Source organism: Colobus angolensis, unplaced genomic scaffold (assembly GCF_000951035.1).
Source record: "Colobus angolensis palliatus isolate OR3802 unplaced genomic scaffold, Cang.pa_1.0 Scaffold10, whole genome shotgun sequence".
Lineage (NCBI taxonomy): Eukaryota > Metazoa > Chordata > Mammalia > Primates > Cercopithecidae > Colobus > Colobus angolensis.
Genome location: NW_012110919.1, coordinates 21,929,408 through 21,944,092, shown reverse-complemented (window position 1 = coordinate 21,944,092; position 14,685 = coordinate 21,929,408). Strand labels below are relative to the sequence as shown.

Below are 14,685 nucleotides of genomic sequence, written 5' to 3'. Positions count from 1 at the left end.
TGGCGTAAACCCGGGAGGCAGAGCTTGCAGTGAGCTGAGATCCGGCCACTGCACTCCAGCCTGGGTGACAGAGCGAAAAAAAAAAAAGAGAGGGTGGGCTGGGCGACTGGTGATTACAGTGGCTCACGCCTGTAATCCCAGCACTTTGGGAGGCCAGGGCAGGTGGATCACCTGAGGTCAGGAGTTCAAGACCAGCCTGGCCAACATGGCAAAAGCCTGTCTCTACTAAAAATGTAAAAAAAAAATTAGCCGGGCGTGGTGGTGCATGACTGTGGTCCTACAGGCACTATTTTACATGCCTGTAGTCCCAGCTACGCGGGAGGCTGAGACAGGAGAATCGCTTGAACCTGGAAGGCAGAGGTTGCAGTGAGCCTATATCGTGCCACTGCACTCCAGCCTCCAGCCTCCACGACAGAGTGAGACTTCTCTCCAATTGTCTCCAAAAAAAAAAGGCTGGGTACAGCGGCTCACACCTGTAATCCCAGCACTTTGGGAGGCTGAGGCAGGCAGATCACAAGGTCAGGAGAGCAAGACCATCCTGGCAAACACGGTGAAACCCTGTCTTTACTAAAAATACAAAAGAATTAGCCGGGCGAGGTGGCGGGCGCCTGTAGTCCCAGCTACTCGGGAGGCTGAGGCAGAATGGCGTGAACCCGGAGGGGCGGAGCTTGCAGTGAGCAGAGATCATGCCACTGCACTCCAGCCTGGGTGACAGAGCGAGACTCCATCTCAAAAAAAAGGAGAGAGAGGGAGGATGGAATTTGGCTCTAAAGTATTAGGAATAAAGACTCATTTCCACTTGGATTTTAGAGGTGTGTTAGATCTGACTCAGAAGAGAACCCTTCCTCCTTCTCAGCCACTTGCGACTAATCATCATACTTGGTTTTACTCAGGAGTTTCAGTTAAAATTTTGAAACATTTTATATTAGTTTTCAATTAACTTTTTTCACGGTTGGGAGTTTCAGAGTGACTTTTTAAAAACATTGATTACATTATTATAAATTAGTTTTTCTTGCAGAAGGCTTATTACATTGTAAAATAGTGCCTGTAGGACATTTTAAACTCATCTCTAAAGGGCCTTTTTAACTTTGTCCCTCTCCTGTCCTTGCCACAGTCCGGATGCTGCTGATAGCACGTCTTTTGATGTCCAGTTAGGAGACATTATCCTGACGGCAACAGATGGACTCTTTGACAACATGCCTGATTATATGATCCTTCAGGAGCTAAAAAAGTTAAAGGTAATTAACTCAAAGGTTAGCTCTTGGGAACAGTGGCCCTCTCTGGACAGCTGAGTTTTATGGATTCAGTTGCATTATCTCTTTGTAGTTTTGGAAAGAACTATTTTGTGAATTTCAGGAAACTAATAATAGCTCTGGTCTTTCAAATAATTAGAGCACTTGGAAAAAGAAGCTTCCTACCCAAGTTTTTCATAGGCTGGTAAAAGTAGGAAAAGTCTAGGTGGAGGGCATTTCTTGTTTGTATCTTTATTTGTATTTTAATGGTGTTTATGGTGTTGGGTCCTGGTTGTCTTTTTCTCCTTTTATTCTTCTGACACACCCAGCAGGTGTTGAATCAGGCAAAGACAGGAAATAGTCATGCCAGAGCCAGCCAAAGGCTGCAGGCCGCTGGAAGCCTCAATGTGACCTGAGCTGCCACCGGTAACCAAATAGTTTGGGTTTCTCCCATAGAGAGAGGAAGGAGGTGAAAACTAGGCTTTCAACTTTTTCCTGGCTTTGTGAACACACCCTGGGAAAAATCAGTCTTTTTCTCATGAGTCTTTACCTCTAACCAGTATGACTTTGGGTACATTTCTTTCTTTCTTTTTTTAATTATTTATTGAAGTTGCTGAGATCTAGGGTTTCTTAAAACTGTTTAAGCAGTATTTTCTTCACATAAAATGGGGCATCCTAAAGATCCTCTTTTATAGGGTTGCAGTGAGGATTAACTACAGCCCTGTGTAGGAACTCCTTAGTGCCACGCCTTGTCTGTGGAGTGCAGTGTGAGGTGCTTCCTTGTTGCAGGCACTGTGTTCTGTGTGGTGACACAGTGGTGGGCAGAATCTACACAGTCCCTACCTGTATGGAACTTACATCCTAGTGGAGGAAAATAGATAAATACAGGGAAATAAATCTATGATGTAATGTGGGTGCTAAATAAGAAGAAAAACAAAGCTGGATAAGGGAATAGAGAGTAGAAGGGACTGCTACTACTTTAGACAGATTGGTCAGGGAGGGCCTTTTTGAGGAGGTGACATTGAAGCAGAGACCTGTCGTTACACTGAAACTAGAGCTGAAGTGGACCTCGTGTTCCCATCCCCGTTTTGCAGATGAGGTAGTTGGAGCAGCAAGGATAAAGTTAAGGCCCAAGATTTCACAGCTAGACAGGAATCTCCTCCTGATACAAAATTCTGAAGGTATTTTCACTAGAGCAACTGGCAGCTCTTGGAGGCAAACTGGGGTTGGCCAGGGTGTGTTCCTAAGCAGGGAAGTTTTTGAAGTATCCTTCAAAGGCTATCAGAATCTGCCTTTTCAGTTCATCCTATTTTAGCAAGAATACCTTAAGAATTTCAAATGTGAAAAATGCAAAAATGAAAATCCAAACTTTAGGGCATAAGGCCACCATAGCAAAGGACTTTCTGATTGATACCTTGTGCAGGCAGCACTGGTGTCTTGTTCATATTAGCCACGGCATGATGTTTTAATGTCTTTTCTAACTAGAATAAAACTTAAATGATGGAAAAGGTGGTTAGATAAATGTTACTGTCTTGAGCATTATGGTAAAATAACTTCCTCATGCTTTATCTTAGAATTCAAATTATGAGAGTATACAACAGACTGCAAGAAGCATTGCTGAGCAAGCTCATGAGCTGGCCTATGACCCAAATTATATGTCACCTTTTGCACAGTTTGCATGTGACAATGGATTAAATGTGAGAGGTAAGCATTCTTTGGGAAGGTCATAGGGACTGGGGACGTGGTGTCAGTAGAGTGGAGCATTCTGGGCTCTGGGTGAGACTGTGGAGGTATCCTTTCCCAGCCCCCAAGCTGTGCACTGGTGGCTTTCAGCAAGGTCAGGAGGATGAGAGCAAGTGCATGTCGTTATGTCTTCCCCACACAGCATGCCCTTCAGAACTGAACCTCATTGGCCGCAGAGGCAGGTGGAACCTGAAGCCCTTTATTGCCGCCACCGCAATGCTTGGACCTGAGCCCAAAAGGCCTCTGAGCTCTGCCCAGAGTGCGTGGACATTCCTAACAGTTTAACATTTTGCCTTTCACGTGTCTGACATTTCGCTTCTCCCTTCCTCTGCTTTGTGGGACTCAACAGTATTTGCCTGCCAAATTGCCACAGCAGGGTTTGAAGAGGGAAGCAATGTGAAACTGCCCTTGACTGAAGACTTGTCCTATCTACTGCCTGATGTGTGACTTTGGGAGCAGGCCGGTGGCTCCGTCTCAGGGCTGGGACGACATGTTGGTGCTAGCATATCAGAGCTAGTAGAATTAGTCAGTTTCTTGTTGATACAATTTTATGACACGTGAAACATTTCTTAGTCCTCCAAAAAATGTTAAAATAGGAAAAAGTGCATGCCATAGCTGTTTGGCAGATTTGAATACAAGGCTATTCCTAGTTTCAAAACACTGGATATGTTTGTCTAAATTAGGATTGTGGGTATAGAAGCATGTAACTTTCTCGTCAGATTCACTGTGATTGATGTGAACAGAGGATGTGGTGGCTGCTTGAATAGAGCGCCTGTTGTAAAGGAGCAGGGAAGATTTTTTTTTTTGAGACGGAGTCTCGCTCTGTCGCCCGGGCTGGAGTGCAGTGGCCGGATCTCAGCTCACTGCAAGCTCTGCCTCCCGAGTTTACGCCATTCTCCTGCCTCAACCTCCCGAGTAGCTGGGACTGACTACAGGCGCCCGCCACCTCGCCCGGCTAGTTTTTTGTATTTTTTAGTAGAGACGGGGTTTCACCGTGTTAGCCAGGATGGTCTCGATCTCCTGACCTCGTGATCCGCCCGTCTCGGCCTCCCAAAGTGCTGGGATTACAGGCTTGAGCCACCGCGCCCGGCCAGATTTTTTTTTTTAAGCTTCAGTTTCATATAATTTCTTGGAGTTTTGTTTAACTGTTTTTCTTTATCAAATATTTTTTTCTTTATTCTACTAGGGTATACTGACAAACCAAAACTGCCTGGAATGCAAGCATTTGTCTCCTAGTACTTATTTAAGTACACATTTTTTATTGACTTTTCCTTTTAAAATATACTGATAGGTTCTCATTTTCATTGTAGGTGGAAAGCCAGATGACATCACCGTCCTTCTTTCAATAGTGGCTGAGTATACAGACTAGCCGAGGTGTCGAGTCCTGCCTTTCCTTTCATCATCCCAAATTTCCCCTGCCATGTGTGCTGATCCTGCTGGCAGGACCACATTTCTTTGCCACTGATCTCAATGGCCAGTGATGTAAGTCTTTTGCCTGTCTTCTTGAGACCCATTGAGATCTTTGTTGAGAACCACTACTATCATTCACTAGCTCATATCTGCCGGCAGCAATTGAAGAGATCCAAGATTTGAAGATTGGCCTTCATTTCTCGATGTTCTTTCCATGATGGGGATGGAGGTGTTCAGTGCCACCGTGGCTGTTTCTTTTCAAAAGTAGTTGAAGTATTGAAAATGAGTAATGTTGGTAAAGTGAATTCAAAATCCTAGTGTGCTAAAGGGATTGTACAAGTCTAACACAAATTGTACGTAATGATACGTCTAGAAACATATATTATTCATCAAAAGAAATGTTACATGTGTACTCCACAGGCATAGTCTTTGTTACGATGATTGGTGTGGCTTTATGTCTTTGTTATAAACTCCTGTTTTTCAGGGGCTTATGATTCTGCTCTAAAACATTGCTCTGGGTTATACAGTTTTGATCCCAGAAGCTTTTTTGTTACAAATCAGGAGAAAAATCCATTTTAGTTCTATGGGTGCAAATATTTCATGCTTTTAAAAAGATGCTTGTGTTCCTGTGGTTAAAGTTCTGGCAGTTTATTGATTAGTCCAAATCACAGGCTAAGGTCTGATCACCAGAAGGGGTGGGGGAGACACTTTACCAGTATTTTTTTATGGAAATATTATTCAAGATTGTAAAACCCCTCAAAGCCTAGAAATTTAATGTTATGGCTGAAATTCCTCCTGGTTGTCTGATAGGATGCCCCCGAATGGGAACTCTAGGGCCCAAGGCCTGAAGGGTTGAGAACAAACAACTGTAACTTTGAATTTTGTTGGCTTTCAGTGGTCATGCTACCTACCCATACTTGTACTCTCAGACCTTTTATTAGTAGCCTTGCTTTCTATAGAGCATGCACCAAATCCAGTGAGTCCATGTGGAGAGAGCACTGTGTGCGGCGGCAGCAGCACAGACGTCCATGAGGAAAACTCCCAGTGATGATCTGACATTTACAATTACCCCACACAGAAATGTAGGGGTTTCTGAATCAAGCTTAATGTTTACAGTTTCCGAATAGCCATTTTGCAGTGTATAGTTTCCTTACAAAACTACCCCGCATTCAGTTTTCCCATTATCTGCAAGCTGAAACTTATTTTTAAGGTTTGTGTACAAGTGGACTGCTGTAAAGATATATATTTTTGGGTCAGTTTTTTCCTTCATTAACTTGGTGGTAGAAAAAAATATATACTTAGAAATCCTTAAATTAAAGCCATGTTTTATATATAAGTCAGGTAACATTGGTGTATAGATGAGAATGCAATTAAACCTGATGAGAATCTACTTGAGAATATAGAAAGTCTTTCTCTAAAGGAGATACTGACTCCCTGGTTTATTGCATTAAAATTTATGTTTGAGGTTACCTCAACTTGTTTTAAAAGATTTTGTTTTGTGAATTTGTACTGTATATTTGAGTAACTGTCAAGCTTTTATTTAAAATTGTTTAACATGTACCATGTACATGTCATTACTATATTTCAATGCATCATGCTTGTAACAGGCATTTCATTTATAATAAGAATGAGTTATTCATTTGTAAGCCGTTCAGTAATTTATCTACTATTCCTAAATTGGCATAATGTTAGATAATCTATTTTGAATCACCTTTAATTACATGTCAGAATGCCTTAACTACCCTAACTTGACAAACAGAATTCTTTGGTAGACAAGGTGGGGGCGGGGTGGGGGGTCTGGAGGGAGACTCTATTTAAGGAGAAATCATGCTATGATAAAACACAGAAGCATGAGTGGCAAGTGGCGGGGTATTTATTTTGCACAAACTATTTGCAGTCTCTGTGTATTTAAAAAGTAAAGAAAGTTGCATCCAGAAGGGTTTTGTTAGAAGGAATACATTTATATTAGGATTGACAACTTCAGCTCTTTTGTTTAGGTTTTCAATTGTTTTTGGTAAGAGGTATGTAGCCTTATGATCTGGATATATTTTGCATTCATTTTCCAACGCCTATGTTTAATTCCTGGTAAGAGCAATGCTCGTCAAGTTTCTGGTTTTTCTCTGCTCTCATTTAACCTGTCAAACACAGTATTTGTAAAGTTAGATTGGTGGTGTTATACACAACTCATTTACTCAGTTTACCTTTTTGAGAAATGATTGTTAGAAATTGACAATGTGTTTGTTCCAGTGATACTGAAAGTAGTGGGGCAAGAATTTTCACAGTGGAATTGACTTTGGATCTGGCCTATAGATTAGTGACATAAAATATTTTCTCTATTTTCCCCTGTTCTTTTTGTGTTATGCACTTAATTTTATGACTGCCGGGGGGGTCAGTTGGAGTGCTGCTTAACAAGTATCTCTCCTACTCTCTGGTCAGAGGCTGTGTTGGACCCATAGTAGAATTTTCCAGGTCACAGACCCAAGCTTCCATGGGTTGTTACTGTGCTGTACCACTTGGTGGGTCTGATTCTGAACCTGATGTGTGTGTTAATTGTATTTTAAGCAACACACACACACACACACACTTGCCTCATGTAATGGACTTTTATAACAAAAGAAAAAATTTGGATTTCTAATTTACAAATGGCAAATTATCCCTCTCTGGATGCACCAAAGACCAGTAAAGTTTATAGCTTTTCCATCTATATTTATAAAGCAATACTGTATTATAAAAATCAATATTTTTATCACATGCTTGAAATTTTTATTTTGTTCTGTTTTAAAATGTGCACTCTAAACATATCAGAACCTTATTTCTTCCTATGAACTTAAGCTGCCTGCGCACAAAAAAAAAAAAAAAATTTACCAAATGGAGATGCAATAGAGTCCATAGGCTCTGAAAACTAAAAGAAGAAATGGGAGGCAGGGGGAACAAGTTATTTGTCCTGAGTTACTGTATTTGCTTGACATGGTTGATGGGTACTAAGTCACAAAAGAATCCATTCCAGGTATGCATGTCTGGGGGTTGGGCTGTGTCTAGATTAGAAACTCGGTTTCAAGCTTTGCATGATGGGAGAGCATCCTCTCCTATCAGCTTTGTGTGTTCTGGATAGGACAGTAGCCCAGAGATGGAAACCACCTTCAGTACCACTAGCCCACCATACCAAGTAACAAGTTAGGCAGGAATCATGGGAATTTATTGAGTCAGCTTTGAGTGTTTGGGAGAATGTAAACAAGATATTGGCTTGAACTGTAAACATTTGTACTTTGGGTAAGTTCATGGTTCCTTAGGTCACCTTTTACCAGCTGTCTTTGGTAGAAGCTACAGCATTCAGTTTCTCTGGAAACTGTATCACATTTTTGCATTTTAAAAATTTTACAGTATCAAAAACCAAAATCTTCTTATAAAACAAAACATGAAGCAGAACATATTTGGATTCTATTTATTTAAAATTAAATTCTTTGCAAAATTGAACTTCTCAACTAAAATGTGTCCATGTCAAAATTTTAACTGTTAGCAGGTAGTTTGTGGCAAAGATGGCTAAATAATGAAGCAAATTAGAATCTGTGTGTATACTAATGAGCTGCTTTTTTTCTGTTGAGACTATCATTATTTGTCTTATTACCCAAGAGGCAATTACCTGAATTTGGATGTCTGAATTATAACTTATGCAGGAATAGTTCTGTAAATACATTTAAATAAACTGTAAAGATATTTAATAAACATAGTATTTATACTAATCTGTGTACTTCTTTTGGTTTGAATAGTAACTAAGTGAGACACCAGCCCTTGACACTGAGTTTGTCGGTCTCAAGTCCTCATTTCTAAGCCTCCTAGTCATTCTAGCACTGAATATATGCTACTACTTTAACTGGCTCCAGCTGGCTGCTTCACTATATCAGGTGAGCTTCCTCAGAAATTCATCAAAATGGACTGACAACTGAATGTAAATTATAGAAGTTTTTCCCAGCTGAGGCTTTGCACCTTCCATATATAGAGGGAAGTATAGAGGGAAACTACAAAAAAAATCTGGTGTACAGTCGTGTTGTTTAACAGCAGAGATGTTCTGACAGATGCATCCTTAGCAATTTCATCATTGTGTACTGACACAAGCCTAGATGATCTAGCCTACTACACATCTGGACTATATGGATAGCCTGTTGCTCCTAGGCGACAAACCTGTATAGCATGTTACTGTACTGAATACTGTAGGCAGTTGTAACACAACAGTAAGCATTTGAATATCTAAATATAGAAATGGTTCAGCAAAACTATGGTATGAAAGACAAAAAACGGTACACCTGTATAGGGCAACTCCATTATCTTATGGGACTACCACTGTCTGTGCAGTCCATCATTGGCCAAAACTTTGTTATGCAGCAGATGACTGTATTTCAACTTAGCACTTTGTATCCAAATTCGAAAATCCAAAGTGCCCAGCTAATTTTTGTATTTTTTGTAGAGATGGGATCTCACCATGTTGCCCAGGCTGGTCTTGAACTGCTGGGCTCAACTGATCCTCCCACCTGGGCCTCCCAAAGTGCTGGGATTACAGGCATGAGCCTTGCCAGTGTTAACTATCTTTAATAGTCCAATGCTGCATCCAGGCTATTACTGATGATGATGCTTTCAAGACCTAAACCCCTCTGCCTATTTCAATGAATGAACCAGAAATGTTATCCTCAGCAGAGCCCTACAGAGTTACTCTTGTGTATAAAAGCTCCCTGTGTCTAACAAATCTGCATTTGTTAGAAATATCAGAAATTCAGTGTTAATCATCAGTGCAAGCATAAGATACATAAGTCTTCAGCCTACCATATGAAAGGACTTAGTTGAAATTATGTGGGCATTGCCAATTACCACAAAAAGCTTGGTTAAGGCCCATTTTCATTCACTAAGGAACATCTTGGGATGAACTTGAGTTTTTATTAGGTTATTGTGGGTAGCTATGACTCATTACTAAGCTACAAGAGCCAAATTCATTCTGGTTTCAGTTAGAACTCTATTCACAGTTCTAAAGCATGCTAATCTACTCCGCCACCTTTATGAATTTCTCACAAAGTCTAAACTACAATTGCTTGCCAGTTAACACTTCCTTAGGTTTGAAGGTTTCAGAAAGACTTAACAATAAGATGTTACAAAAGTCTCGTTTGTCAGGTTATAATTGACTGTAAACAGGTTTGGGGGAGGGAGAGGCACACATCATAAGACATTACATAACAATGTTTTGTGCCAGATTTTTTAGTCCATTTGTACAGGTAAAAAGCTAACTCTTAAAGGGCCAAAGAACAGAGACATTTGTTTTCCACCTTATTCCACTCCAAACTCAGGCTGTCTTGGCAGTGGAGGATGCTGTTCTATGTCAGATAACACAGAAATATTTGGCATCACTTCCATTAAATTCTTTCCTGCGTCACACTGCAAAATAAAAAATCACATCTGAAAATCAGAACAATTTGAGGTTAAGAAATAAAATTTTGTAATACGTAAAAACACTCCAGGCTGGGTGCAGTGTCTCAAGCCTGTAATCCCAAGCACTTTGGGAGGCCTAGGTGGGCAGATCACTTGAGATCAGGAGTTCAAGACCAGCCTGGCCAACACGGTGAAACCCTGTCTGTACAAAATACAAAAAATTAGCCAGCCATAGTGGCACGCACCTGCAATCCCAGCCAACACTGGAGGCTGAGGCAGGAGAATCGCTTGGACCTGGGAGGCAGACGTTGCAGTGAGCCGAGATGGCACCACTGCACTTAAGCCTGAGTGACAAAGTGAGACTCCGTCTAAAAAAACTAAGTGAAGGTGACTATAAATTTTTATTCTTGATCTTTTTTCCATGGTTTATTCTACTTAAAGTCTTAAAATATAAAAAACAATGGACAAAAAAGGCCATGGTATTACATGAGAAAACTAAAATCCAAATGTTTGTAATCAAATACAAAAGATACCTGACTACAAATCACAAAATTTCATTTCAAGCCATCTTGATGCACTCCAAATGGCTGTTGAATAAAGTTTAAATACCTTTATAAAACTAGCAAAGATGGCCGGGCGCGGTGGCTCAAGCCTGTAATCCCAGCACTTTGGGAGGCCGAGACGGGCGGATCACGAGGTCAGGAGATCGAGACCATCCTGGCTAATACGGTGAAACCCCGTCTCTACTAAAAAATACAAAAACTAGCCGGGCGACGAGGCGGGCGCCTGTAGTCCCAGCTACTTGGGAGGCTGAGGCAGGAGAATGGCGTAAACCCGGGAGGCGGAGCTTGCAGTGAGCTGAGAACCAGCCACTGCACTCCAGCCTGGGCGGCAGAGCAAGACTCCGTCTCAGAAAAAAAAAAAAAAAAAACTAGCAAAGATGTTAAAAGCTCTAGGGTGAACATGCATTGAATTGAATAACTCTAATGGGCTTTTTTCCTTCACAGGAAACTCTTCTGCCTCCCAAGTAGCATAATGGATTTAAAGCAAGTTACATACACTTGACAAACAGCTATTTCTAGATATGGTTGTTGTACAAGATAATGTGGTTTAAAAGCCCATCCTCCATTCCAAGGAAGTTCTGGACAACCTCTTTTAGACACTAAACATGCAAACTCGTGCTTGAGGGGCAAATGAGCCAGTCACTGGGCTGTGGGCCAGCTCAGACATCATTAAGCATTAGAATATAGAGAAACTGCCATTATTCATGTCCTCTTCACTGTCACTTGCTCTTGCCAGACTGTCGAAAGGGTGGTTGAAGTGTTCTTGCTGGTCAGAAGAAACTGCTCCAAAGAACATGCAAGAAAACTGGAGGGAAAAAAGGAACTGCACTGTTGATTCCAAAGAGAAAGTTTGCTCATTAAATGCTCCAGGTGACAGTCCTCTTCAGAAATCTGACCAGTATTATATCCCTCTTTGCTGGTGATGGTTCACAGAACACCCAGAACCTTCATTATTGGTCCAACAAGTCCTAAAACTATACCTTTCCCTGACTTCAAAGGCACACGACAATCTTCAGTTTGGGATCAATGGTCTGCTGCTGACTCCCCTCCTGAGCCATCAAAGCTTCCACTAGGACTGTGAAAGGCAGAGATCAAGGAAGCCTCCGTAGGCCACTGGATGAATTCATCCATTTTTTTCTTCCCCTCCTGCTACAGCAGAAGCCACCCTTCCAGGTTAAAGCCAGTCATTCCCTATCTCCGCATCCCAGCCCCCTCAGAATATTAGCATTTTCAAATGTTCAAATGCCTCTCATCTTTACTTTTTTATTTGTGATCAGGTCTTGCCCTATTGCCCAGGTTGCAGTGCAGCTGTGTGATCACATCTCACCACAGCCTCAAACTCCTGGGCAATCCTCCCACCTCAGCCTCAGGAGTAGCTGTAACTATAGGCATGCACCACGATGCAGTTTTGTTTTGTTTTTCCCCTCATAAAGACAGGGTCTTGCTATGTGGCCCAGGTTGGTCTCAAACTCCTGGCTTTAAGCAGTCCTCCCACCTTGGCCTCCCAAAATGCTAGAATTACAGGCATGAGCCACTGGGCCCAGTCTTCTTTAAAATACAGAAATAGCCAGGCACAGTGACTCATGCCTGTAATCCCAGCACTTTAGGAGGCTGAGGCAGGTGGATCACCTGAGCTTGAGATCTCAGGAGTTCGAGACCAGCCTGGTCAACATAGTGAAACCCTGTCTCTACTAAAAATACAAAAAATTAGCTGGGCATGGTGGCGGGTGCCTGTAATCCCAGCTACTAGGGAGGCTAGGGCAGGAGAATCACTTGAACCTGGGAGGCGGAGGTTGCAGTGAGCTGAGATTGAGTCACTGCCAGCCTGGGCAACAAGAGCGAAACTCTCTAAATAAATAAATAAATAAATAAACAAACAAATAGCCTAACCTTATCCCATTTCCCCCTTCAGTTACCACTTTATCTCTACTTGTAGAGCTGTCTACACCCACTGTCTCCATCTTCTCATTCTCCTACTCTTTAACTCTACTTTAAAAAAGCTGCTCCAGGTCAGGCACAGTAGCTCACACCTGTAATCCCAGCACTTTGGGAGGCCAAGGCGGGTGAATCACCTGAGCTCAGGAGTTCAAGACCAGCCTGGGAAACCCTGTCTACTAAAATACAAAAAAATTAGCTGGGTGTAGTGATGTATGCCTGTAATCCCAGCTACTTGGGAGGCTGAGGCATAAGAATCACTTGAACCTGGGAGGTGGAGGTTGTAGTGAGCCGAGATTGTACCCCTGCACTCCAGCCTGGGCAACAGAGCAAGACTGTCTTTAAAACAAACAAACAAACAAAAAAAAACTTCTCCCTCACTGACCCCCATATCACAGAAACCCCCCTAGAATTTACCACATCCTTAAAGTCAGGACCCATTTTCAGTCCTCCCCACTTGATATTCACTCTGACACATCTTTCTCATGCTGCACTCTCCTGGCTGCTCTTAGCTCAGCTGGCTTGCCCTCTTCTAAGCAGCCTCTGAACCTGGGTTTCTTAACCTCAGCGCTGTTGCCATTTGAGGCCTTATGAGTCTTTGGGGTAGAGCTCTCCTGCAGGGAGGAAGATGGTGGGCAGCACTGCGGGTCTTTACCCGCTTACATGCAAGTAGCATTCCCTTAACATATCCAAAACTGAATTCATGGTCCTACTAAGCCCTGAATCTACTTCTCCAAACCTAAGACCTCCCTGGATACCTTTTTCCTTAACCCCCATAACCAATCCATCACCAAGTCCTGCTAGTTTTGGCTCCTAAATGAACTATTTCAGCCACCTCTCTCCACTTCTCATCTAAGTAATCACTGTCTCTCAGATGCTACAATTGGGTGACTATTGCCTCACTGAAGCCCATTTTTCATATAACACTAGTGGCTAAAGTCATCTGGTCAACATTCAGCTCTGTCAGCCCTCCCAGATAAAGCCATTCAAATATTTTAAATACCCAGGTACTTTGGCCGTTTGCACAGCTTCCAGGACTCTCCAACATGATCTGGGCTCTTACCAAGCGCTCTAGCCTCCCCTTGTGCCACCGTCTCCCTCTGGCTCTGATCTCCAACCACAGTGGCCATCCCTCAGCTCCTTCAAGTCCCCAGGCTCCTTCCCCTGCCAGGGCCTTTGCACAGGCCACCCTCCCTGAGCTCTACCCCCACCCCCATGCCCTCATCCTTTCCAGCTCCGCTCAAACACCAGTTTCAAGGGGAAGATGTTCTGACCTGGATTAAGGCAGTACATACCATTAAGTCTTCTCCAAGCACCCTGAACTTCTCCTTTATTGAACTAAACACAGCCTTTTAAAAATTATTTAGTCATGTGACTGTGTTATACCTATACCTTAGTCCTGATACCTGATACCCACTCTAGTCTCTAAATAAGTTGAGGAAGCTTGTTTATTTTGTTCACTGTAGTATCCCTAGCATGGCTGTCTAGGACACAGCTCTCAAGAAATATTTGGAGCTGCACGGTACCACAAGAGAACAAATGAATGAGCCCTGTTCTTGGGTCATCCTTACGTCTCAGAAGGTGAAGATGCCCTCTGCAAGGCTTGCCTTGCAGCTGTTGAACCTGCTCCCCAGACAGCTGTGATATTAGCTGTGGTAGGCAAGATAATGGTTCCTAAAGAGGTCCATATACTAAGCCCATGAACCTCTGAAGATGTTATGTCACACTGCAAAGAGGAATTAAGGTAGCAGTTGGAATTAAGGTTTCTAATTGCTGATGTGGAATAGCCAGGTGGGCCCAATGTAATCACAGAGATCCTTAGAAATGGAAGAGGGAGACAGAAGAGTTAAGGTCAGAGTGCGGCTGTGTGGAAAAAAATAGCCATTGCTGATTTTGAAGCTGGAAAGGAACTACAAAGCCAAGAATGGAAGTGGCCTCTAGAAGCTGGAAAGGGCAAGAAAGCAGGTTCTCCCCCAGAGTCTCCTGAAGGGAACACAGCTCTGATGACACGCTGATTTTAGCCCAGTGAGACCCAATTAAGACTTCCAAACTTCAGAACTGTAAGATACTCAATTCATGTTGTTTCAAGCCACTAAATTTGTGGCAATTTGTTAGAGGGTCATTGGGAAACTAGCATACTCATCTGGCCATAATGGGAGGCATGGTTTTTCTTTTTCTTTTTCTTTTTTTTTTTTGAGACGCGGTCTCGCTCTGTCACCCAGGCTGGAGTGCAGTAGCGTGATCTCAGCTCACTGCAAGCTCCGCCTCCCGGATTCATGCCATTCTCATGCCTCAGCCTCTCGAGTAGCTGGGACTACAGGCACCCACCACCACACCCAGCTAATTTTTGGTATTTTTAGTAGAGATGGGGTTTCACCATGTTAGCCAGG

At 42.6% G+C, this 14,685-nt stretch overlaps 2 protein-coding genes across 2 annotated transcripts in view; one reads left to right on the top strand and one right to left on the bottom strand.

The window, feature by feature from the left end:
- Window positions 1-8,125, top strand: part of PPTC7 (PTC7 protein phosphatase homolog (S. cerevisiae)) — a 50,233-nt gene extending 42,108 nt beyond the window's left edge. The window contains exons 4-6 of the mRNA XM_011936468.1: window positions 1,115-1,238; window positions 2,807-2,936; window positions 4,286-8,125. Coding sequence (XP_011791858.1) covers window positions 1,115-1,238; window positions 2,807-2,936; window positions 4,286-4,344 — 313 coding nt within the window. The 3' untranslated portion in view covers window positions 4,345-8,125. The remainder of the gene's footprint in view (window positions 1-1,114; window positions 1,239-2,806; window positions 2,937-4,285) is intronic.
- A 1,166-nt stretch (window positions 8,126-9,291) lies between these two features.
- RAD9B (RAD9 homolog B (S. pombe)) overlaps window positions 9,292-14,685 on the bottom strand; it is a 34,395-nt gene continuing 29,001 nt past the window's right edge. The window contains exon 9 of the mRNA XM_011936389.1: window positions 9,292-9,803. Within this exon, the coding sequence (XP_011791779.1) occupies window positions 9,696-9,803 (108 nt within the window). The 3' untranslated portion in view covers window positions 9,292-9,695. The remainder of the gene's footprint in view (window positions 9,804-14,685) is intronic.